Source organism: Notamacropus eugenii, chromosome 3 (assembly GCF_028372415.1).
Source record: "Notamacropus eugenii isolate mMacEug1 chromosome 3, mMacEug1.pri_v2, whole genome shotgun sequence".
Taxonomy (NCBI): domain Eukaryota; kingdom Metazoa; phylum Chordata; class Mammalia; order Diprotodontia; family Macropodidae; genus Notamacropus; species Notamacropus eugenii.
In genome coordinates, this window is record NC_092874.1 from 42,568,392 (window position 1) to 42,595,580 (window position 27,189).

The 27,189-nt window shown below is 43.9% G+C and overlaps 1 protein-coding gene and 1 non-coding gene across 3 annotated transcripts in view; one reads left to right on the forward strand and one right to left on the reverse strand.

Annotated features, from left to right (window-relative positions):
- The window catches only part of SACM1L (SAC1 like phosphatidylinositide phosphatase), a 59,277-nt gene extending 42,572 nt beyond the window's left edge, over nt 1-16,705 (reverse strand). For both annotated transcript variants that reach the window (XM_072651388.1, XM_072651389.1), the window contains exon 1: nt 16,532-16,705. In XM_072651388.1, coding sequence (XP_072507489.1) covers nt 16,532-16,563 — 32 coding nt within the window. In that variant the 5' untranslated portion in view covers nt 16,564-16,705. The remainder of the gene's footprint in view (nt 1-16,531) is intronic.
- Nucleotides 16,706-16,966: 261 nt separating this feature from the next.
- TRNAR-ACG (transfer RNA arginine (anticodon ACG)) lies at nt 16,967-17,039 on the forward strand. Its single transcript has one exon. It is a non-coding gene; the product is annotated as a tRNA-Arg (tRNA).
- Nucleotides 17,040-27,189: the final 10,150 nt, after the last annotated feature.

A 27,189-nucleotide genomic window follows, 5' to 3' on the forward strand; every position in this document is an offset into this window, starting at 1 on the left:
ACTCACTAGCAGAGCATATTTTGTGTAAGCATAAACTGCATTGATCACACCAGGTGTTACACAGCACTATATAAGGTAAAATGAGTCAATACTGCAAATAACATTGCCTCCAAAAGCTCACCAAGTAAGAACACACAGGAAAAAAACAAAACAGGAGAAAACTGTAGAGGGAAGCAATGTCTTCTGACCTAGTATGGCTGTAAAGGCTTTCACTTTTTAAAGTGCATTTGATATGAGACTTAGCCCTCCCCGCTCCCCACAAAACATCAAAATAACTTAGAAATTTCAAAATAGTCTGTCACAGTACCAGATACAACAAATTTCTTGCTGTATTACTCCAGGAAAAGCACTATGGGGGAGCTTTCAGACCACAACTTGTACTTTGTTGCACGTCGTCACACAATTTGTACAGTGAAGGGGTCTCTGTAAGTGGCTCCAATTTGTTGTGTGCATCAGTGTTTTATTTTGTACACATTTGTACACTTATTCACCTACAATTCCCTGAGAACACAGACTACAGCATTTTTATCTCTGAACCCAACCACTAGCATAGCTTCCTGCACATAATATGAGGCTTCTCCAGCCTCATTTCACATCTTCTACACTCTGGACAAACTGCAACAGGACTAGGTTGGCTCTTCTTTCTGGACACTCATTTCCTGTCCCTTGCACTCACCTAAGCTATCTCCAAGCCTGAAATGTAATCCCACCCAGGTGTGCCTTTAAGGATCTTTATCTTTCTTCTCAAGTGATGGAGCTGCTACCTCCCAAATTAAGTTTTCCCCATGCTCTCTACCCATTCTCAAATTGCTTGAACTTACTTCTCTGTGTGCATGTGTATCCTTTTAGCAGAATATAAACTCTTTAAGGAGTGGGATTACTTCTTTTTGTCCTCTGTATCTCTAGCTCCTATAAAAATACCCAGTGCACAGTAGGTTTTAGGAAGTTTATGATAAATAGAAAAACAAAAAAAGTTACACGTTTTGTACAAAAAAAAAAAATACTGCTGCTTCCAGTCAACAAGAATCATCTGTTAACAATGGCTACCATTTATTCAGCATCTATCCTGTGCCAAGCACTTTACAAATATTACCTCATCTGATTCTCAAAACAATCCTGCTGGGTAAGTACTGACATTATCCCCATTGTACAGATAGAGGAAACGAGGCAAATAGGGGTTAAATGATTTGCCCAAGGTCATACAACTAGGAGGCATCCGAGGTCGAATATGAACTCATGTCTTCCTGACTCCAGGTCCAGCATTCTATCCATCAGCCACCTGGCTCTACTCAACTGTAATGGTCTAATGGGGAAAAGACCTGCATATGAAAGTCAGGTAACCAAGGTTATAGTCTCTCACTCTATAACTAACTACTTGTGTGACCCTGAGGGCCAACTGAATTAATCTCTGAACCTAAGCTTCCATAACTACAAAAATAGGAATAAAAATTCCTATTTACTTCACAGAGTTCTTGTGAGGATTAATAAGAAAACACATCTAAAACGGTTTCACAAAGAATGAAAGGTTAAGCAAGTATAACATTTTTATTGTTATTAATAAACTGATGTCCTTTGTTGCACACATTAGACATGTCATCCATGTATGTGAAAAGACTCCACTACAGATTTAATTCAAAAGAGACTATGCTCTTGGAACTCTATCAGTTTAAAAACGCAATTAGATATTTCAATTTTTTTTTTTTTTGCCACTTGTACATTCTCAAGCTGGTTTTAATTAACCTCTCAGAGCCTCAGACTACTCAAAGACTTCTCAATGGAGGGCATTCTCAAACTGACAAAATTCGTTTTAACAAAATAATTCTTCAGAACAAAAGAACAAAATAATACCTTCCCTTATAAAACACACAAGCAGCTTATAGAAATATTTAAAATTTTTTAAATAAAAACTTAAATCAAAATTCAATTCCATAACCATTTATTATCAAGTCCCTTCTATGTGTTACTAAATGAGACCCAAACAATCAACCAAGCACTAACCTTGTGCCAGACACTAGGCTCAGAGCTGGAGATACAATCCCTACTCAAAGGGGTTTACACTAATGGGAGACAAATATATCTATAAACATACAGCATAACCACAAAATGAATAAATGCAAGTACTCCCAAGCTAAATTCAAGGGAAAGTACTAGCAGTTGGAAAGGCTGTTAAAGTGAGCTTAAAGGAAGGTAAGTTCTGTCTTAAAGGAACAATGGGGTATGATGCATCCTATTGCAGAGGTAAGAAAAGAGGGCACAGCTTGCATGTGGGACTGCCAGTGCAAGGCACAGAGACTACGGTGAGGAACAAAGAGAGGATCGTTTGGCTAGATCATGGCATGCAGGAAAGAGTTCAATGTCTCATGACACTGCTAGGCTGGGTCCAGATTGTGAAGGATGTCAAAAACTAAACTGGAGGTCCTAAATGAGATTCATAATCACTCAATATGTGCCCTTACTACCCACAGAAGAAAAGCTGGATGAATAAAGAATGTCTACTTCCTGGGCTATGATACGCACCGGGGTCAGTATATGGATCTGAGAGTGACACTGCAATGGACAATAAGCTGGGTCCAGAACGCAGCACGAGGAGGAACACAGGCTGGATTGCCTTTGTGAAGCAGTACAACACTTGTAAAGAGTCCAGATTTCTCCCTGAACTGGGGGCACATCTTTTAACATTCACATTCTGCTTCACAGCTAGGAGTCAAGCGGAACACACTACAGTCTCCAAAGAACTCGAGCTGAGGGTCCACCCCAAGGCAAAGAAGTTCACAGAGGGATGAGCTGAGCAGAAAGACTACAAATGAGGAATTATGCAAATGCGGTTACAAAAGAAGTTCTTAGAGAAATTAATGGCCAGCAAAAACGATGGGCAAGTACAAATGAAGAACAGGGGTCTAGGTAGAGCACACAGTAATGCTTACTGTGTCTCAGGCATGGCTAGAAGCCCCCCAACATTGTGGGCGAAGCCCCTGTTACAATCTGATCACCGAAATAAATGTCCAAATCGACAATATCACAGTGCCACTGAATCATTATGCTATGTCCAAGGCCTGTGTTAAGAGCCAAGGCTACAAAGAAAAAAATGAAAAACAGTTGATCTCTACTCTCAAAGAGCTTACAGTTCTGTGTAGCCAAGACAAATAGACAATATATATTCTGATTAAAAAAACATGGTTAATAAAGATTAATAGATTTCCTTCATGACTTACCTGGGAAGATATGAGAAAACATCATAGCTTATTATAAAGTATATAAAACATTTTAATGCTAAAGACAATATTAACATATCATCAGGCAGGGAGGAAGATTTTCAAATGTGGAGTTATACACATATTTTTTTTACCATAACATTTATCCTGAATAACATACAAATTTAAATAACTGAGCTTTAGAGAGAACCAAAGATTTGGAATATATAATTCCATTGAAAGAATTTTGTTCTCTCATACACACACAAAAATAACCTGGTGAATCACTTATGAATCACTTTTGTACAAACAACTATAACCTGATGATATTCTTATGAACCCCTTTTGTACAATTACACAATGAATCCTTCTTTTAACTAATATGAACAGAGAAATTAGTTTTCCAGATAAATGAAGTAACCCTCTAAATGCCAAAATCTTTCATCATTTTTGATGGAAATGCCTCTAAATATTTTACGTTCTTGCGTTCTTCAACTGCATACACAGAACACACCACGAGCGTCTTCTGGCATCCCTTTTCGAACAACCATGATAGTACTAGGCTGTGATGAGGCGGCCCCCTTGGGAGCAGCTGGTGACTAACAGGCTTTGTGAGTTTGCTACTTCCTTTCACTAATGTTAGTTACCGCTCCACACGGCTGTAGGTGGACACTGATGGCTCTCACAGGCCATTTTATAACTAAGCGATGAGCACAGGAGCCAATTAAACTAAAGAGGGATAGAGGCTCTACGATGCCTCTGGGCCTCTGTCCTTCACTTTCAGGTTCTTTGTTGTGTTTCTGATGGATGCACAGAGTTCAACACAGGGCTATGCACCCGTTATCCTTTGCAAAGATTATTCAAAATTACCAGAAACCTATTTTCTAATACACTTTTGGATAAAGACTAGCACAAGACATGCTCTGTCTAGTGCTTGAAGCAGAATGTTATGCCTCCTTCCAGAAGGCTGAACTCTGCTCTCATGTAAGAGCATCGAAGCTCTTAACTTCATATATTATTATTATTTGAAGTCAATTAACTGGAAACTCTGCTTTCTTATAAAGACGAGCATGAAGTTATTCAGCATGACTGCTGCATTCTAAAGTTCACCTGTAAACTTCTGAAAGGCGAATCCTACACTTTAATTTATTTTCATCATAAATAAAAATCACACAGGGCTACGTTTCCAAAGTGGGGAAAACTCCCCTAACAAACTTGTTCTGGCAAAGCTCTCTCTTCTCGTAGCTGAAGCCTGTACTGCACCTCCGACTTCCTTTGGGCAACATTCTCCTTCCTGCAGGATCTCTTCTAGGTATTGGCCACTCTGATTCCTTTCTCCTTCCCTCTGTCAGACAATAGGAATTATTCTTATCCCTCAGTACCTCCATCTCCATGCTTACAGCAGTCTATTGGCTCTTTCTCCCGTGCACAATACTTGTAAATGGCTAGCAGAGGTAGGATACCCATTACACTTTCCCAACAGATGTGAGGGAGATTCTTTCTCTCCATTCCAGAAAAGCACACTGGTTGGCTGTTCCTATAAATTCTGCTCAGTAGCCTGGAATCATGGAATTTGCCTAGGTGGCTTTACAAAAGTCATCTAATACTTGTCTCAGATCATATCACACAGGAAATTTAAGGAGAATATATTTGTCACAGAAGGAAAGACAGTTAAGAAGTTCCAAGTTGAAGGTTTAGTTGAGAAAATTCTTACTAGTGGGATTTTCATAAATTTTCTTTGTCTCAATTTTAATTTGATTTTAAAATCAGTTCACTTACTTTAAAAGCCTTACCAATCTTTTAAACAATTTGTCAAAAAACGATGTTCACTAAATGCTATGTTAAAGGGTGATTTAATATTATGTAAGGTAAAAGGAAAACATGGCCAAGATTTTGTATGGAATGAGAAAAGCATGGACAAAATATTCACACTGATAACATCACAGATACATCCAGGTAGGCAATATCAAGAAGCATGGACTAAGAATGTATACTTAATATTGCATTAAAAATTATACTCATACTTTACAAAAATTAGTAATTCATAGTATTCTGCTGTGCAGGACAACCTCTTTTCACTATATCCCACTGAACCTTCCCCCCATATAAACATGATTGAATTTTATAACTGCTAAACCAAAAACAAGATTTTGTTGGGGGGCTGTAAAACATTAATTTAAAGACATTAATTTAAACCTAATATTCACCACTGCATTTATGCATGACATCTACCAGTATATTTGCTATCCTATTACCTGTTCTTCATTTACTAAAATGGTCTAAACAGTCCACCATGGGAAGCTGAACTACTAAGCCCAATAAGGTGATGGATTTGGCTAACCCAGCCACACTCTGCTCTTTAATGCCTCCTTATGAGACCATTTGGGGTGAGAAGTTCCAGTCTACAATGAGAGGGGAACTTCATGGAGATCTAAGTGTCATTATTTCTGTCAGTTTTAATAAATGTTTTTCAAAACTATCTCCAATAATACTTTATGACTTTTCTCTTCTACAGGATAAATTTTCACTTTACAAGAAGACAATTCAAACACTTTCTATCCTGAAAATTAAGAACATCTCACCAAAAAGAAGTGTCGGTATGAAGTGAAGACGATTTTAAAAAACTGTTATAAAATGAAATCTATATTATTCCAATATATAAAGTAGAGGAGACATTGAATGAATGTCGGTTGATGGAGAGAATAAAGCTTACTTAATCTTAGTCTATACAGTTCAGATGATTACAACTACAAATATGAAATTTGATAATGAGCTACAATTCTTAAGAAGTTCACTCTCTTGCTTTTCAATAGGAAAACAAATGGTCTTTGGCACCATTTTCCTATTTGGAATCTTGCTCCTGTTGCCAGTGATGCCAAAGTCTGAAGTTTTGTGTTCAGAACACAAGCACCATGGCTTTACAACTCCAGCTGAGCACTGTAGAAAATTCTCTGGCAGAACTAGGAGATGCTCAGGTAATAGAAGAAAAAAGAATAAATGGAAGCCATGGTCATAGGCCGGCATGAGAAGGTGATGGGCCGGACACCTCTAGCTTAAGGCCAGACTGGTCTGAACTTGATTTCCAAGCAGGAGCACTACCAAGCAAATACCTCAAAGGAGACCAAAGACAGAGGGAAAAATCACATTTAAACTGAATAAAATATTTATAGCAATATTTTTTGTAGTAACAAAGAACTAAAGGACAGTGGTGGTGGTGTTCAAGTGTGTTCACTCGTTGTCTGACTCTCTGTGATGCCACTTGGGGGTTTCCTAGCAAAGATACTAGAGTGGTCTGCCCTCTTTTTCCTTTTCTAGCCGCTTCCCCGGGATCACCCAGTTAATAAGTGTCTGTGCCCAGATTTGAACTCAGGGAGATGAGTCTTCCTGACTCTAGGCCCAGCACTCTATGCACTATGGAGTCACCTAACTGCCCAGAAAAGTGGGTGTTTATCAACTGGAGAATGGCTGTAGTGTAACAAAATATTGCCTGGTAAGAGAAAAAAAAACAAATCTGAAGGATTCAGACATTTGAGAAGACTTGTAGGATGCAATGCAGAACCAAGAAAGCACAACTAGTAGAACAATTCAGACAACCATCGTTATATTTAAAAAAGAAAATAAAACAGGAAGACGTCTGAACTCTGGCTGATTATGACTGGCCAGTTGGTGAGACACCTCCTACTAATTCAGGGAAAGGTAGTGGCCTAGGGAAGCTTTCCTTCTCAGGCACTGCCAAGGCTGCTTATCTGCAGCTTTGTTTCATGGAAGGGTTCTGTTGGGGGGGCAGGAACGAGTCCGTGAGAAGGAAAATAAGGAGAAAACATTTTAAAAGCTTACAAAATGGGCAATAGATAACAGGAAGCAATGGTCTAAAACAAGTCACATCTAAATTTTAAAATAGAGAGATAAAGCATTTAAGGGCTTAGTAGGTACAAGGGGTATGGGGTGAAAGGTAGAGCATATGGGATTTTCAGGAGAACTAGCCCCTCTGGTTGAGGGCTGTTCATCCACCTTTGGTGTCCACTTTTCTCCAAACTCTCACCTGTGGCTCCAAGAAACTGTAGCATCCATAGCAGCCACATCCTAGTAAACTGTCTCGGCAGACAGGCTAATCCAAGTTGAGATTAACCAATAGGCCTCAAACTAATAGATGGGATGTCTAGCCCAAGCAGATGAAGACTTTCTCTAGCAGAATGGGCGAATGAGAGCCATTTGTTCCAAAGGCCACGCAGGCAGCAGGTGCTGTGGAGCACTTCGAGCTTGATCCAAGATGGCAAAGCCACCCACTGCACCCTGGGCCATCACCAGTCATCTTGACTTCTGCCCTGTCTCTGCACTTCAATGACACAGGACGAGAGAGTGAGGTTGACAACTCGGGGCAGCTCTGCCTCACTTAAATCCAACTTCATGCACAAGTCAAGACATCACTGTGATGTCACTGGTCCTCTTCAAAAATGAAGCACAAACAACTAGGTGAAGGGCTTGTATTAATTACAACATCATGGATCTAGGAGGAAACATAATCAACCTCCTCATCTTACTGAAAAAACAAAGGTTACGTGATTTGCCCATGGTCACACAGGCATATGGGGGCTGAAAAACCAAATCCAATCATCTCTTTCTAAATATCTTATTTTTCCTTTCCATCACACTACCTCCTAGCCAAAAGTCCAAATCTCTCTCTCTCTTTTTCCCTCTCAATTCCTTGCCTCCATTTCCTTTCTCTGTTCTCCTCTTACTGTCCTTCCCCCAATAATGTAATAAAACAGAACATATGCTAGCTTTGTACTTTATTTTATGTCTCCTATCCTTAATTTAAAAAACAAATATAATGACCAGGGCTCCCATATCAATACATACTTCTTCATATTAATATTTTAACATTTGTGATAAATTTCCTCAAACTAGACTTACTGAAAGATGGGATTCAAATAAAGATACTCAAATTTTTGTTGACTTATTTTTCTAAGAAAACATTTAAACTAAGTTGCTTCTTGTAGATGGCTTTGGATTGTTCCCCCAAACCTCCATACGATTCCGTTTTTTTTAAAGGAAGGACTCAACCTAGTTTGGTTTTTTGTTTTTTTTTGAGAGTCACTAATCCTTAGATATGGTAGTAGGGGGTGCGGGGAGAGGAAGAATTATAGGGAATGATAAAAATCTTTTCATTGACAACAGTTTAAAACAAGGTTTGAAATTGTATGACAGCTAGATAAATGGGAAAATGGAGCCATATTTCTTAATCTCATCAGAAGAACTGTTAAAATTTACACTAATGGTAATATTCTGTGTGTTATTCCATAAGAACATGAGTTAACACAACATCAAATCCCAGCTACAGTCTGTGGACCCATGCATCATTTTCACTTTAGAAACATAAGCCGAAGACTTAAAAGGCAGTTCAAGATATATATACAAAAATATCTGGTCAACAGGGATGCTGAACTACACTCTCAATGTCCTACGCAACATTCTAGAATAATTCCCTTTCATGTTATTAGAATAAGGTTCTCTGAGGATTGGAGGGAATAAAATATTTTATATACTTTCAGATATAGCTGATGTATTAGTAGGTTGTGTTGAACTGTTTTTCTTTAAATAAAATCTTTCTTTAAATAAAATTTAAATAAAACTGTGTGCTGAGACAGTTTACTAGGATGTGGCTGCCATGGATGTTATCTGCTCGATAGGGGAGGTGGAAGGATAGATCTAGAAATTAAAGTGATATAGAGAAACAAAAACACCAGTAAAGAATTAATAAAGATCCTTTATAATATACCATCACATTTTCATAGGATGCTATCAGTATCACAATTTTTCATAAAGATCAAGTCAAAAAGACACCATCAAAGAAAATCATACGTCACCAAAAAACTCATGACAGTAATAGCCCACCCAGCTTTTCTCCTTTGCCTGACCTAAGCAAGTCACCAGTTAACAGAGCTAGTCCATCCAACTCAGTGAGAGTTTACAACAAATCTTCTGAGAACTTTTTATTTCCTTTTGTTAAATTTCATTACTTGGGGCTCACGGTTGTTTCTCCTGGATATTTGGCTGACTAAAGTCTGTCTCCTGTTAATATTAACCTCACCTGGCTAAAACCTCAGTCATGGGATGGTAGTAGTAAGAGAAGATTTTCTAACACTTCTGAAATAAGAAAGCAAAAGAAAGGAAGAAGGGAATATGGCATCTAAAAAAATTTTTAAACCTTTCAAGAAGAGAATTAAGCTATTTTATTTGTGAAAGGATTTCCCTGTATCCGACTCTTCAGTTATTTTTGTGGCATATAAATCTCCCTCTCTGTTAGCTTACTGTGAATTCTTTAAATGTATAGATTTTTGCGAACTCAGTGTTTAAATCTATAACTCAATTTGTTAATAACTAAATAGGTCCAATTCCGTTTGTTTAACTTTAATGACATTTGAGGAAGCATAAATTTGTAATTCTGTTGGACTAAGCCTGTGTGAACTTAGAAGTCATAAAGAGGCCATAAAAATTGCTACATGTCAAAAATGATTTCTTTTTCTGCCATAATTCTTCTCTATAAAAGAGGTCATTAAGAGTGCTATCTGTCAAAAATGATTTCGTCTGCCATAATTTTTCTCTATAAGTTTTTCCAAACCCCAATATTGATTTGGTATTATTTTTCTGAGTCCTGAACTTGTGCTTAAGCATAATAAAGCCTGACTTTTTACCCCTGGAATTTCTTCATTATGATAAGAGTTATCTGGCTATTACATGAACTGAGTGGGAAATATTTTTCCCATATCTGGTTGAAACAAACAACGGCATTAGTTACCAAGTACTAACTGTCTAAACTTAATAGAATGTCATGATGTTTCCTTCAAAAACCAATTCAGAATTCTAGCTTCTATTGAGGAATTTTTGTTATGAATTAATTTCAAAATACTATAAAATCACTTATAGGTTGTTGTTTCATGTCCAACTCTTCGTGGCTACATTTGGTGTTTTTTTGGCACTGGAGTAGTTCATCATTTTCTTCTCCAGCTCATTTGACAGATGAGGAAATTGAGGCAAACAAGATTAAGTGACTTGCCAGGGTCACACAGCTAGTAAGTGTCTGAAGCTGGATTTGAACTCAGGTCTTTCTGATTTCAGGCCAGGTGCACCCCCTAACTGCCCTTCACTTATACAATTAACGACTTTCCTATACTGATCTTTAGAAAAGCATTTTGAATGAATGAACAAAGAATTTATTCGGTGCTTACTACTTTAAAGCAGTGTGGTAAACACTGGGAATACAAACAGAAGAGTAAGACAGCCCCTGCTTTCAAGGAGCTCATATTCTACGTTTCGGCTTCAAGTCAGATGGAAAGATCCAATAGTCCCTAGGGGGCAGCAGCAAAACAGATGTTAATGACTTTCCTTCAACGTAATTTCCACTGATAAAATCCTATCACTTTCTGATACTGAACCACTGACAGTACCAAGGACTTTGGCGGCAAGAACTTTCCTTTCTGGATCTCCAGGAGCCGTTAACTGCAGCACCTAAAGAAGTATCTTCATGGAGACTACTCCACAGGATAATGGCTGGAGGCACTGGGCTGGGAACACTGCTATTCTCAAGGCTCTTGGGCCCAGAGCCCCTAGAGATGCCTCCATCGTTGGTGGTGGTGGTAGTTTGACCTGCTTGGCACATACTGCTTCCTTTCCCTTCCTGCAAGTGCCCTCCTAGGCTGACTTGCCTACCCTGTGGGTGGTAGTTGGTTGGCAGCTAGTAGAGATTATGGGCCCTTTCTCTGTGGGGAGTGACTACCTCTGATTATCTTCAAATGGAACTAAAGATTAAATTATTTTGCTTTGCTTTTGAGAGTCACTGTCCAGAAATGGTCCAAAAACTCATAAGGAATAAAAAAAATGATACTATGGTAAAACATTTCAGGATATTAAAGAAACTAAAATATATTATTGTCCAATAACAGAAGTAATAATTCTGGCCCATTTTGCAAGTTGCTCCACAATAGCAAACAAATTTCCAATCCCTTCATTTTACAGATGAGGAAACTGAGGCCCACAGAAATGACTTACTCAAGGATACAAACAAATAAAAGAGGGTCAGAATTTGAATCCAGAACCTCTTGTTCCAAATCCAATTCTTATTCTACTACACCATGCCTCCTTTTAGCTGCTAATTGCTAATCCTTGAGAAAAGCCATTTCATTTCAATCCAAACTCTGAGCATTATTTTTATGTAGGACATGCTTCTCATAATTAGTAATAGCATCAACCTCAAAATAGATATCTTTTGCTGTGCAGTTATATTCACATTTATTTCAGGCAGCCCCGTGACAACTGTCTTCACAATTCAGCAAAGCTATGAGGATTCTATCTCATTCGTTACCTGTATCTAGTTTTACATATTGCACTTTTATGTGTCACACAAAAAAAACTTAATGAGAAAAGTTTACTCAAAAGTCTTACATAAAGAGCTGAATAAATGTCTCAATTATGAATTCTATATAATAAACAATCACATGAAAAAATGCTTCCAACTCCTAATAAGAAAAGTGCCAATGCCACTATCACAGAAGTTTCCCCTCAAACTGCTTGAGTTGGCATGGAGGATAAAAGTCAGAAACAGTCAATGTAAGAGGATGTGTTGGAAGAAGATAATTACTGGCTGTGAAATTTTTGAGTATGTGAAAAGTTACCAGTGTTCATACCCTTTCACTTAAAATCTCACCACTAAATAGGTATCTCAAGAGGTCAAAGACAGGAAGAACGGCTGCAACAGATTCATGACAGCACTATTTGTGGTAGAAACAAACTGGGACACACAGTGCTTGAGGAGGGACTAAACAAAATGCAGAATATCTAAGGAATAATAAGTAAGAGGAGTTCAGAGAAACACGAGGTCAATTCATTGAATCAGGAGAATAAAATACATGACTACAATAATGTAGAAACAATTCTAAAAGCACCTGAAACCAGGTTAAAAACAGTGACCAATCCTGGTGCCAAAGGCTAAATGAAGAAACACATCCTTCCTTTATCTAAGAAGTGAGGGGACAGGATGTGCAATGGCATATAGACAGATGAAGTCACTGTGTCAACCGTTCTTTTTGTTACCAGGCGATATCCCACAGAGAAGGAGACTCAGGATACGGGGGTGCTGCTGGCACTGGTCCTTCCACGGGCCAGCCTTGACAGCGCTGAGGAAAGGGGACAGGAAGATTCCTTGTGGTTCCAGGGGCTACTGGCACTGAGCCTTTTCAGTAGTCTCACGTTGTTATATATACACATGACAAAATGTGTATATATGTGTACATATACATATATATGTACATATAAAATGGACCTTGAAGTTTCTTGTTCAGTTCTGTCTGATGCCTTCTGGGGTTTTTCTCTGGAGAGATACTGCAGTGGTTTGTCATTTCCTTCTCCAGCTCATTTGACAGATAAGGAAACTGAGGCAAACAGGGTGAAGTGACATATATGTATATATAAAAAATTTGTGAATGATGTTAGTGGCAAAGTAATCAGCTCAAAATCAATGTGGGCTTATCTTTACAAGGTCTCTTGGATGAGCCTAGGCTTTAAAAGATGGGAAGGATTTGGACAGGAGAGGGAAAGACAGTTCTTGTACAAGAGAATGACCTGAGCAAAGACTGGTAGTCCAGAAGGAACACATCCCACTAGAGGTACAATGGAGAGACTAATCTGGCCATAGAGGCAGGGTTGTGAGGAGAAGCTAAGACTAGTGAGAAGGAGCACTGCAGAGTAGAAAGAGAGCTGGCCTTGCATCTGACACCTACTGGGTGACCCTAACCTCCTCAGAGCCCCTAGCAGCTCTCCATACCCGTAAGTGGCAGAGGAGATACAGCTCTGCATTGGGAAAGGAAAACTCCCCACCAGTTAGATCAGTCAACATCAAGCGCCGCCGTGCACATAATGAGACCCTTACACTGATGAAATCAGAGATTCAAGGTTTTTAAAGTTACAGAGAGGCAGAAGAAGGCAGACTGTGGAGAACTCTTAATGTGAAGCAAGAGCTTGAGTTTCCATTGATGTGCAGTGAAGTCACTTAAAGATTTACAGAGGAAAGAAAAAAAGATAAAAAATCAGTGAATGTGATGAGAAAGTCAGGGAAAAGTGACAGATTAGAAGACCAGTCAGAAAGCTACTGTGTAGAGAAGGGGCAATGAAGAAGGTGATTGACCAGAAATCTGGAAACAGGATACACTGTGGAATGGAAAGAGAACTAGGCTAAAAAATCAGGAGACCTGGATGTGAGGCCCAGCCCGGTTCTGCCACTACCTACCTAACTGCATGAATTTGGTCAAGTCACTTCAATCTCTGGGCCTCAGTTTCCTCATTTGTAAATATGAGCAGGAAGGTGGCACCATACTGCATAGAGAGCTGGGAAGACTCCTCTTCCTCAGTTCAAATCCCACTTAAGAAACTTACTGGTTGTGTGACCCTGGACAAGTCACTTCACCCTGTTTGCCTCAGTTTCCTCATCAATCAAATGAGCTGGAGAAGGAAATGACAAACCACTGCATTATCTCTCCAAAGAAAAACCCCAGAAGGCATCAGACAGAACTGAACAAGAACAATAAAGATGAAAGAAGTAGATGAGACTAACTTCAAGGTTCATTTTTAAAGAGAACAGCCAGGAGGACACAGGTTCAGACCAGAGGAAGATTTGTATCCGGTGTAAGAAAGATGGGAAATTCAGTTCTGAGTATTATGCTTATGGTGACTATCATCATTATTATTATGGCAGGTAGTTAAACAGTTCTTTCAGGATGGCAAAGAGCTTGACTTCTTATCTCATTTGACATGTGATTATTTCAACAAAAGTTCTTTAAGAAAAGGTTTCCACAGGAAATACTTCCTAAGATCTGCTTTTGCTAGTTTGGGGACATTTCACTTTTTACCCATACAGTTCTAGGAAGAATTTATAAGTAAACAAGATTTCTATAAACAGAGTGTTACTTACAATGCTAACTAGCTTGATAATTAAACAAAACCAATAGTGATGTTTTTAAAAATAAAAATTATCCTTTAAATTATCCACTTTGTAAATTCAGATTTTTAGATATTTTAGATTAATATAATCTCCTAGATGTATAAACACTTATTTTTGCAAACCACCATGTTTGAGCTCCAATTCCACTGGCTATTTATGGTTCAGAGAGCCAGTTTTACTTCTAGGATGCCTCACTCCATAAGGGAAGATTAATACTGTACTTCCAGAGAGACTATGAAAGAAGGCATTATGGGCAAAGTGAAAAAAGAAGAGGACCTAATGGTCAAAGTGGTTTGATGAAGAAAAACTTGCCCATAAAGTAAACACAGTAATGTAGTTAAGGGGTTGGAGGGGGATTAGAGGGTAACCTATTAAGCAGAGAAAAAAAATTTAGAAAGAACTTCAGTTGATAAAATAGATAAAACAGAGAATGGCTTTTGTTGAGTATGGGGCTTATTTCTTACAAACAATATTTATGGTCTACTCTGACAAAAAAAGAAAAAACAAACCCCCAACAATGGCCAAAGAAGCAGCTTCGGTCACTTCAGGGTCAAACACTCTGGTCCTTTTTCACTCCTCTCCCTGATGCCGAACATTTAAACTACGGATAAAACTTATTGAAAACAACTGCATTTAACAGTCTCTCCACCTTTTTTAAATCAATGCCACCCGATGATGACGTAATTTAGTGCTGAATGTGACGAGGCTTCGATACTTCTGAGGGGCGGCATCGGATGACAGGGATCACCGGCCGCAGCAAGGACCCATTCCCTACGCGCAATGTCCTAGACAGGGAATAAACGAACTCATTCAACCGGCAAAGGGCTCGCCTTTCACATCAGGAAGTAGGTAAGCAGCCAGGGTGGAAGGAAAAAAGGAACGGTCAGTCTAAAGACCCTAGACCCCGGCGTCCACATCCCAGCCAGCGCTGCACAAGACGCCGTACACCCCCTGCTGTTTTTCAGCCAACTTCCCCTGGATCGGACCGTGCTGAGGGGCTCTCCCCGCGCTGCTGACCCAGACCGCAGGGGCACCTGATCCCCGACACGTGACAACAGCCCCCCTGGCACCCCTGCTGGCACCCCTGCTGGCACCCGGCCCCCATCGGCGTGGCTGAGACACTTCCAAGCGTCCTAGAGGCGACTAAGAACACTTGACAGATAGGCGAGGAGGAGCCTCAGCGTGGGTCCGCTCCTGGAGTTTGGGGGGGCAGGCCGCGAAGTTTTGCAAAGCCAAGGAGCCCAGAAGGACTTTTCCGTTTTCTCCCCAGAGATCATCCATGTGCCTTGTCCCGTAGGCGCAATAAAAACCTAAGATAAAAGTGTCAGAACCCCCGGGACAAAGGACCGAGAGGAAGCCAGAGCTGAGGAAGCCCCGGACACAGCAGAGGGTGACCTCGGTAACAAGCCGGCAGCGCTGGGCAGAGGGCGGCCCTGGGGCACCAGGAGGCCACGGAGCGCCAGGTGTGCCCTTGCCTCGGTTTCCCCCGAGTGCCAGCTCAGGCCCCGGGAGCTGCCTGCCTTCCTGCCCGCCTGCCACCGGGGGGTGGGACCCCGAGAAGCCTCGCACCCTCACCAGCGGCGCATTTTAGAAAGAAGACGTTCCCAAGTCCCGGGGGGCCCCCGGCGGCGGGGGCCGCTTTTTAAGGGGCCGTTTGCAGATGAGGCAGAAGAATCAAAAGCCACTTCTCCTTCCTCTGGGATGATGCAGAAAAAGGAAAAGCAGAAAGAAATAAAAAAGAAAGAGAAGTGGGATGGAGGAGAAGGAAAGAGAAGGAGAAAAGAACTGGAAGAGAAAGGAAGAAGGAAAAAGAGAAAGGGAAGAAAGCGGCGCCTGGAGGGAGGGAAAGGTCGAGAGGAAAGAAATTAGGAAGAGAGTAGAGACGACGGGGGAGGGGAGGGGAGGAAGGGCCGGCCCAATGACAGCACAGCCCCGGCCCGCACAAGGACACGCTCCAGCGCGGCCCCGTTCGCGGCCCTCGCCGGACAGGGCACTCCCTCCCTCGGGCCCCGGGGCCTGCTCGGCCGCGGTCCCGGGATAGGTGTGAGCCCCTCGGCCCCCGAAGGGGCGGGGGCGGGGATCAGGGCCGGCCCCTGGGGCACCCGCCGTCCAGGGGGAGTCCTCGGAGAGGAGACGGCACGGCCCGTGCCCGTCCGGTCCGGCCCGATCTAGCCCGGTTCGACCCCGGCCTCCGTCCCGGCCCGGGCAGGCACGTCCCGCGACTAGGAAGCGAAGGAGAAGGCTGCGAGAGCGGGCCCGGACCGACCGCCGGCCAATGAGGGAGGGCGGCCCGACCCTGCCAACTGCCGCGGTGCCGCCCCGCTCCCGGAAGCCCGGAGCTACTCACAGCTGCAGAGTCTCGTAGGCCACCGCCGCCATCCTGCTCCGCCGCCGCTCGGCTCTCGGGGGTCCTACCCGTCACCCTCGGAAGCGGCCGCCGCAGCTCCCAGCCCGGCTCCCTGAACCACTCCTCAGCCCCACCCCCGACCCGCCTATCCCAGCCGAGGACGGGGCGCGGACCGGGACAAACTTAGCAAGAATCTCAAAACGCGAAGAGATTCGGGGGCGGGGGCGGGAGAGAAAGGGAGGAGCTAGCCGCGCCAAAGAGCGGAGTGACGCAAGCCGCACGCGCGGCGAGGATTGGTTACGTGCTCTCAGGCGAAGGGAAGCCGAGGCTGGCGGAGGGGGCGGTGCTTTAGCGGGAAGCCTGGCCGCCGGTTGGAGCGTGACGCGGAGGCGTGCAGTCTGATAAGGAGCCGCTGCGAGGCGTCGTGCATGTGCAGGGCCAGTGGCGCAATGGATAACGCGTCTGACTACGGATCAGAAGATTCTAGGTTCGACTCCTAGCTGGCTCGGCGCGGATTTTTTTCAGTGGACATTTTTAGAGGAGAGAACTTGCCATCTCCGAGTCCCAGGGAAAGGGAGTAACGTTCAACTTGATCCTAGGATCGAGGACTCGGAGTCCGCCCGCCTGCGCGCCCTTGGGGCCCTGCCCGGGGCGTGGGCGTGGTCAGGGGCTTGTCAATTGCAGCCCTTTGCGGTAGCCGGAAAGAGACCCAGGCCCTGCTTCCGGAAGGCGTGCTGCGCTCAGTCATTCATTCATTCATCCGCTCACTCCATTCATTCGTTCGTTCATTCATTCGTTCACTCATTCATCCACTCACGCCATTCATTCGTTCATTCATTCGTTCATCCACTCACGCCATTCATTCGTTCATTCATTCGTTCATCCACTCATTCCACTAGAATACCGAGACTGGGATGGGCCAGTACCTGGCCCCAAGGAGCACCCTTGGACGCATGATCTGTTCCTCAGGCGGCATTTATTAAGCCAGGCAGCCAGGCACGGGTGTGAAGCGAAAGACAGGCTGCCCTCAAGGCGCTTACTTTCTACAGCAGGTTGGGGGGGGGGGGGGGGGCAGGCTGCATTCATCAATCAATAAGCATTTATTAAACAACCTACTATGTGCTAAGTGCTGGGAATATAAAAAGAGGCAAAAGACAGACCTTGCCCCCCAGGGGTTCACTCTCTAATGGGGAGACCAGCAGGCTCTGCACAGTTTAGATTGGGCAGGCTGCAGAATTAAGAGGGGCTGGAGGTGGCCTCCTGTGAAAGAACTTGAGGAGCTCAGTAGGTCCTTTCCAGCTCCAGCTCTTAAAAATAATAATTTGTCTGTTAAACCGTGCTGAGCATTCTCTCCGTGCTTTGCAAACCCCACTTTGATGATGGTCAGTCCTGCCTTCTCCCTTTTGGGGTTTTCTCAGCAAAGATACTGGAGTGATTTGTTATTTTCCTTCTCCATTTTACAGATGAGGAAACTGAGGCCAACAGGGTTAAGTGACTCCCTCCTCACAGTTGACTTTTAATTTGCTTCTGCCCTTTGGCAGAGTGGAGGGAAACCACAGCTTTGTGGGGGAGGAAAATCTGGGTTCCAGTCTAGTAGTTCTCCCTTTACTGCCTGTGTGACCATGGGATGCCTAGGACCCTCCTCCAGACTCCTTCTTCCTTCATAAAAGGATGAGGTTGGATTAGATGGCCGGTCACCCCTGTATCCATGTCTTTCCCCCCTCCTGATGCTAGGCCAGTGCAGTGAATTAATTAGGAGTCAGGCAGGCATGAGATTTTTAGAAATGAACCTAGAGTCCAAGGTCCACCTTTTACAACTGAAGAAACCAGGGCCCACAGGTGAAGGGGCCCGACGTCCTTCTCTTTTCACCACCTGACGTCCAGGCCTGACCCCTTTACCTGCCACCCAGAGCAGCTGAGTCTTCTCTGTATAATGGGGATTGTAAAGTCAACTCTGTACAATGGGGATAAGCACCCTGGCCACAGTCTGCTTCACAGTGGTGAAGGGTAGATGAGAGAGACTTCAGCATGACCACGACTCCTTGCTGAGCCTCAAAGCCCCTTTCAGGCTTTGGCTGATAGACACTGAGCCACTAAACATCAGCCTCAGTGCAAAACATCTGGGATAGCCCGTCTAGATCCACCCTCCCTCCCCTCCCCTCCCCTCCACCTGCCTTTCTCCTAACCAGCTTGGATCTGAGGAAGCTAATGAGTTTGCAGTTCTATAAAAATAATAATAAAAGATGGAGCATGTAGATAAACGTGTCCCTCTACTGGATTAGCCAGGTGGTACAGTGGTTAGAGTGTGGGATCTGAATGAAGTCAAGAAGCATCAGACAGATACCCTAGACTTAATCTACCTCAGATTCCCCAACTGTATCCCCAACTAGGGATAATAACAGCACCTCCCTCCCAGGATTTTTTGTGAGGATCATCTGAGATATTTGTAAAGCATTTAGCAGTGCCTTGCACAAGCAGCAGGTGTTTAATGAATGCTTATTTCCTCCCTTCCTTCCAATAGCTTTATGATCTATACCACACAATCTAGAGCACTTAATATTGTGTTCTTTTAGATCATTTCCATTTGCTTAGTTAGTGTCTTGGTCATTTTTCCTCAGCTAAGATCCTTGTAAGATTCTAGAGGTTATACTTAACTTCCATCCAGTCCATCCATGTATCCCTCACACCAGCTATCAGAGGAGGCACCTGATGCTGGAGTGAAGCTGCAGACCTGTGCTGTTAGTCATATAGGAGTGTCCCGGGTCTGTCCCCGGGACCTTCGAGTGAGAATCTCCCTTCGGTGGGCACCGCTTCGGACGTCTCCGGACCTACCCCGGGGGACACGGCGGCAGGCAATAATCAGGCAATGCGCAGGAGGTTCATAGCTTTATTGCATGGAGGAGTCCCACGAGCAGTTCAGGGCGTTGTCTTATATAGGGAGGTTCTTCCGGGCTGCCATCCTAACCCGCCCCGAGGGCGAGGCCTACCACCCGATTGGATCCAGCCCACCCGACCAATCCCGTGGGCTCACAACTCCTCTATGGGAGCCGTGTCTCCCTCGGATTGGTGGGCTGCCACTCCCGGGGAGGCCCCTATCCGCCCAGGCGCCTAGGACCGACCCCCGTCAACTCCCCCTTTTTGTTTTATTATAAGGACATCCGCCTTTACCTGCTCTAGGACCCTCTTCCAAAGTTTTATCGTGCAAGAAATAAGGCAGGGAAGCAGCACACACAAGAGTATTACTATCACAACCATTCCAGCAGCAACCCCAATGGTATGCAGAAATGTGGTAAAATCTAATCTGGAAATCCAGTCAGGAAATGTCCCATGTTGTTTCTCCAAGTCCCTCTTATATATCTCAGTTACATTCCTAATCTGTCTTACAATGTCATCTAGGTGCTCTATATAGACCTCTAGATTTCTGTGGTCCTGCAATCGCCGGATCGCATCGTCCAGCTCCTGGCTGGCGTTCAGTCTGAGCGCCGTCATGCACAGGGGCCGTGCCAGCCCGACGTGACATGGGAGTCCCTCCAATATGGCGTTTACTCGGAGGAGTGTCGAGATCGCCTGTACAGCATCAGTCAGCGCACTGAGCTCTAGGGCTACCCGCCTGTTAATTTGCTGTTGCAGTGCCCATGCCCGAGCGGACGTTGCCATGAAATCTGACAGGTCGGCAGCCATCATGTGGACCTGCCGCTGCATGGCAGAGATTTCCACCTGCTCTAAAAGGCTAGCCACTAACCCTACCATATCTATGGCGGATATTTCCAAGCCCCTCTTCTCCCTGACCATCACAGCCCTAAGGAAATCAGAGTCGGCAAATGCCTCATCGGACCCAACAGGGAGAAAGGTAACTGGGGGAATGGATAGAAGTATGACAAAGGTGGTATTGGAATGTACATCATTGGGCGTCAAGGTGTTAGAGAGGGTCCCATTGGAGCAGGATACATTGTATTTGCCCCCTGTCTGAGTAATGTTCCCTTCCCTACAGATTAGAAACATATCAGTCCTTTTCAGGGTCTGGACTGCAAGGGAGAAACGATTGCAGTGTCCAGAGACCTGACCCTCGTGGCAGGTAAATCCTTTCTTCATGATGAGGTCCCACCATTGGGAGCGGATGGTGTCATTGTCCGTCAGCGGCCCACTATTGTCTGTCATGTGGGTGATGTTTCCAAAGGCCGCTGCCATTTTCCAGAGATGGCTTTGGATGATTACGCTCCCATTTCTCGCCAGGACGTGGGGCACTGGAGCTGCATAATACCGTCCTGGCGCTCCATCCATGAAGTAGATCTGCTGGGTGTCGTTCCACTGCTGTCCCATTACTGCATGCCCTGTGGAACAAACTTGCATACCAATGAACATATTGGGTGTAGGCACGCAGGGGGGTAGAGGGGAGTAGGGGATCTTTCCACTGGGTAGAAAGCTAGATTGAAGCTGTCAGCAGCAGTGTCTGCGGTTGTGATGAGGGCTGCTTCCTCTCTGGGCAGCAAGGTTAAAGCTGTCAGCAGCAGGCTCAGGTGGTGTATGATCCTTCTCCGGGGTCTCCGGGCTCTCCGACATCGGTTCCCACTTACGGATCCTTCTAATGGGAATCCACGCATGACCTTTTCCTATGGAGACACAAACATACCCTGGACCCCATATTAGTATCTTATACGGACCTTTCCATTTCCCTGAGGCCATATCCTTTACCATGGCCCATGTGTCTTTATATCCAGCCTGGGTATTACTTTCCTTGCGGGGTTGTCTTGGAAAAGTCACAAAATGTCTCATAGCTGGAGTAGTATGTGCGCTTTTTGAGACAGCTGTATCAAGCTCTGATTGTATTAGGCCTCTTGATCTTAGCTCTGATTGTATTAGGCCTCTTGATCTTAGCTCTGATTGTATTAGGCCTCTTGATCTTAGCTCTGATTGTATTAGGCCTCTTGATCTTAGCTCTGATTGTATTAGGCCTCTTGATCTTAGCTCTGATTGTATTAGGCCTCTTGATCTTAGCTCTGATTGTATTAGGCGATCTCTATCTCCCCTTCTTTGTTTAGCGTGGATCGCCTTTAAGGTAAAATTGATAAGAATGCATAGTGGCTGGTTACTTTGGTATAGCAGCTGCCAGGAGCTTACAAATGCTTGATTAACATCTGTAAGGAACCTGAACTTTACTGATTTTTTCTTTATAACAAACACAGGAGCATTCCAAGGTGCTAATTGCTCCTTATCTGTCTCTTTTGGGGGGGCAGCGCTACAATGTCTCATGTCCTCCCAGGGGTAGAGCGGGAGCGGTAGCGCACCCTCCTCCCCCCAAGGGGGCTCCTTCTCCCCCGCCTCGGACCCGCATAGAGAGGGGCCAGTCTGTGTACTTATGGCTTGTTCTAAAGGAGGAGGTGAAGGCTGGAGTGCAGAGCTAACCGTGGCATATATAACAAAATCTCTGGAGCTCAGGAATTGAGGATCCTCTTTTTGGTAGGAAGCCATCTGCTGTCCTACTACCCTCCACTTATCATGATCCAAGCCTGTGTGAGCCAACCACGGGGAGACTGCTAGAATTTTCTGCACCCACTGTCTACAATCCTTTATGTGTATTTTTATTCCCACCTGCTTACATATCTTGTACACTTGGCAGGCGAGAACTCCTGCATCCTCCGGTTCCATTCCCTTGGAAATCTGAGAGCCCATGTTTCCTCTAGATAGCCCCGACTATCTAGGTTGCCTGACTCTTCTACCCTTAACTGGGTAGGGTTATACTCACCTCACTCGGCGGGGGCTGCAGTCCCTGTCCAGGCGCCAGCTGTCCCGGGTCTGTCCCCGGGACCTTCAAGTGAGAATCTCCCTTCGGTGGGCACCGCTTCGGACGTCTCCGGACCTACCCCGGGGGACACGGCGGCAGGCAATAATCAGGCAATGCGCAGGAGGTTCATAGCTTTATTGCATGGAGGAGTCCCACGAGCAGTTCAGGGCGTTGTCTTATATAGGGAGGTTCTTCCGGGCTGCCATCCTAACCCGCCCCGAGGGCGAGGCCTACCACCCGATTGGATCCAGCCCACCCGACCAATCCCGTGGGCTCACAACTCCTCTATGGGAGCCGTGTCTCCCTCGGATTGGTGGGCTGCCACTCCCGGGGAGGCCCCTATCCGCCCAGGCGCCTAGGACCGACGCCCGTCATAGGAGGGACCGAGGGAGCAGGGGTCTCACGGCTTCAGGGTCCTCCCTCCACTTAGCTCTTATCTATCTATCTATCTATCTATCTATCTATCTATCTATCTATCTATCTATCTATCTATCTATCATCTATCTATGTATCTTTCTATCATCTACCTATCTATTTCTCTTTCTAGTATCTGTCTATCTGCCTACCTATCCATCTACCTACCTGTCTACTATCTAGCAATCTATCCATCCATCCACTTCTCTCTCCACCTCCTCACTCTTCTTCTGTTCCCGCTCCCTCCCTTCTTCCTCTCTGCTTCTCCCTCTCCCCCTCCCTTTCTCTCTCTCCTGCTCTAGTTGCCCTCTTTGGGACTTTCTCCAGCTTACTGATATCCTCCTAAATCTTAGTGCCCAGAACTGAGCCCAGTCCTCAGAGCAGGAAACAGTGGCACCGTTACATGAGTGTTTTTGACTCCTGGTTCACATTGCTAAATCCTAGAGAGCTGTGGTCCACTAAAAATTCCAGATCACTCCACTCCCCACCAACTTCTGCTGTCCCCTATCTTGAACTTGGGAAGCCAATTGCTGCCTCTAGTGGATACTAAGTAGTACTGGATGTGGGTTGCCCACCTGTCATCCCTCTCTCTTGTTCAAGGATCAGCTGACTTCCTTTTCCATCAGCTTTACTCTGGTCTCGCAACCTTAGTAACATCCTGTTAAGAAATGACATGAGCTAGTAATAGCATATTACTTGCCCTCTCAAGGGGTAGGGGAGGACTAGGAAGGAAGGAGAGAATTTGGACCTTAATATTTTAAAGAATAAGTGTTAAAAAAAATTTTTTTTTAAAGAAATAACTCTTAAATTTGCATGTGCCCTGCATCTGATAAAAGGGGTCCAGTCTAAGTCCATGACTTGCCCTCCTGGGCCTGACCTCTGACATCCACGCCTTGGGACAATGCCAAATACTACCTATCTCATGGAGGTCTAAAGAGGACCTGGCTTCGTGAATCTGAAGACATTCTAATATTCCACGTAGCTGAGTGATCTTTAGCCAGAAAGATAATCTTAGTCACAGTGTGGCATGCTATTCAGAATGCCAGGAAACTAACCCAGGATCACGTTAACGTCTGCTTTGTTAGTAAAATCCAGAACATCAGCATTCATCTCTCTGGGTTCTGTAGCCATGGTTACTGGCCCTGGACACAAGGAACAAATGGATCTCCTCAGGGTTGGTACTGCTACTAACATTAAACCCACAACTCCCGTGTGTCTCTAAAAATGGAGAAATTCTGGTGTTTCTGTGAAAATGCCGAGCATCCAAGAAAGTCAATGTAATTTCAATGCAACGACCAACAATAATGCCAAAGGATGGACATGAGACAGACTACTCCCTCGCCACTCCGCCACCAACAGAGATGGGGTGGACTTGGGCTCAGAATGAGGCATGCCATTCTTTTTGTTTTCCTTCTGTTGAGACATGATCAATTTCATTTTTTAACATTCATTTTTCTTAAATCTCTCCCTCTCTTCCAAATTCAATCCCTCTCTCCAGCCCCTCCCTCACCATTGAGAAGGTGAGCGATATGATTCCCACTATACAGGTGAAGTCATACAAAATAGATTCCATCTTAACGACATTGAAAAGAAAATCAAGACAAGTAAAAGAAAGTAAGGGAAAAAGGTGTATCATTTTCGAACAGCCAATGTGGGAATTTGCTTTGCTTTATTCTGAGTTACTTATTACAAGGGATTTTTCTTCTTTTTTTTCTTTTTTCTCATATAGTGAAAGGTAAAGGGGAGAGATTAGGGTTAGAGATTAAAAGAGGGTTATTGAGACTTTACATATATATATGGAGAGAAAGAGGGAGGGAAGAAGAGACAGACAGAGAGAGGGACAGACAAACAGAAAGAGAGGGACAGAGAGAGACAGAGAGAGGGACAGACAGACAGAGAGAGAGAGGGACAGAGAGACAGACAGACAGACAGAGGGACAGACAGAGACAGACAGAGAGATCAGAAAGCAGGCCAGAAAGGAAGACAAGCACAACCACTGTGAAAGCTACAGGTTGATAAGAAGAAAAACTAGGCATATATAATAAAGAGACCTGCAGTTTCATGTACAATCTTTTTTTTTTCTGTTCTACTACTTCTATGGAAATAATCTATTTTATTTGATGTTTGTTAAATTCAAAATAAAATTAAAATTTCAAAACAGTTAAGAGCAAATGCAATTTTAGGCTTCATTAAAACAGGCTAAGGGAGTTAGGAAGAGGAAGACCCCTTTATGCTCTGCCCTGATGCAGTGTTTTGTTCACTTTGCAGTAATGCATTTTAGGGACAGGGTTAAGATAGTAGAAGTTCAGAGGAGGGCACCCCAGGTGGTGAAGGATCTCTGATTTGTGCCATATGTAGGAAGTGGAGACGTTTAGTGATGGCTGCATGGTCGTAATCACTACTTTCTGGTATCTGCAAAGCTGTCCCATCGTGGGACTTGCTCTGTTTGACACCACTAGGAACAATGGGTACATGTTGCAAAGAGGCCAGATTGGTTTTGGAATATTATTTCTTGTTCAGTCATGTCCATTTGCTTTTCCAGCTCATTTTTTTAACAGATGAGGAAGTGAGGCAAACAGGATTGAGTGACTTACCCAGGGTCACACAGCTAGTAAGTATCTGAGGCCAGATTCGATCTTAGGAAGAGAAGTCTTTCTAATCCCAAACCCAATGCTCTATACACTTGGCCACTTAGCTGCCCCTGGTCTCAAAATAACTTCTGAACAATTCTGTGCTATCTCAAAGTGGAACAGATGGACCTGAGGAGATGGGCACTCCCTGACTATAAGTCTGCAAGCAAGGATGGTCACTTGTTAACCATATTTAGAGGACAGTCTTGATCATGCCCAGGCCCAATTAGAAGGCCTCCGAGGTCCTGTTCTGCTCTGCGGTTCTTTTTGATAAAAGTGAAATGGATCAGTTCACAGTGCGTGTGCTGCCAAAGTGAGCACATGAACCAGTGATGAGAGATTTTGCAGTTAAAGTTGAAATATAAGACGGCATAGCCTGGAGAAGGAACAATATGTTTAATGTTTTTTTTTTAATCAACACAGAAGCCAAGAATAACCATGTAGTCCCTGCTGCTGAGGGGGGCTAAGCCTGGGCGAATCAGTTGAGCTCAGGATTTCCGAGATACAGTAAGACTAAAGCCAACAAGGTGTCCAATCTACGTCTGGCACTAGTACGGGGCACCCCTGGGAGTGTGGAGAGGGGGCAAGGGTGTCTGAGGAGTGAACTGGCTCAGACCAGAAAAGGATTAGTTCAAAGCTGCAGTGGAATCAGCTGTGAGACATCACCAGAGTGGCCAATATCCGTAGACCCAATCTCAAAAAAATCCACGCTGGAAAAAGCCTATCTTTACAGCTTGATTCCCATGACTTTCCAGTTCCCCCTTGGAAGTGTCTGATCTTAATCTCAGTGTTTCTCTATGTAGGTTTGTTGGCACCAGGGAATCAGGGGAGAATGTAGATGCCCCTGGACTTTGAGACAGGCTGGAAAGAAGTCCTGAGTCAACTCGAGGAGAGAAATCTCTTCCCTGATGTCAGATCTCTGGTTTCTTTCATACACACAGCTAGGGTCCTGAGAATCCTCTGTGGTCCATACAGGGTTTTGTATGAACCCAAAGTTCACAGTCAGTTTGAACATGGGAAGGATGTAGGAAAATATGAGCCCGAGTACAGCCTCATGATCCTCCAAATGGGTGTAACCTTGGAAGCACTCTTATCAATGACATTTGATCCCCTGGCCTTACTAATAGAAAAGGGCATTTTAAATGTGCATCACTTGTCAGTTGAGCATTTAGCATAGTGCCTGGCAGAGAGAAGGAGTTTAATAAATATTTATTGATAAATGGAAAGGGAAAACTCAACATGTTTATGATATTAATGACCCAGCTTGATCCCCAAAAAGAGACAAGAAAGTGACATCATCCTCCCTTCTCTGCAGAAGCAGGGGACTATGGGTACATATGAGGTCAGACTCAGCTGAAATGTTGGAGAAGAGAATGGCGAACCACCTCAGTATCTTTGCCAAGAAAACCCCAAATGGGGTCACAGAGAGTTGGACGCGACTGAAATGACTCAACAACAAAATCTGAAATATTGGTTAGTTTTATCAAATTGCTTTTCCCTCCCTCCTTCTTTTAAAATTCTTTGTTACTGGGGATCAGTGAAGGAATAGAAGCAAAAATGGATGTAAACACAAAAGATATGGATAAAAATTTAGAAATATATTTTTATAAAAGTATTATCTGTGACTTCATCAAAACGTTGTTCATTTGCCACCACCTACATGAGGCCTTTTCCCAGTGATAAGCACTCTCTCCCTCTTGAAACTCTTTTTATTTATTAGTGTTTATTATATTCCTGCCTGATCCCTGGAGCATAGAAGGTTTTGACGTATATTGAATTAAAACAAGTTGAATTGAATCACAAAAAGAAAAAAAGTAGACAAAGGACACACA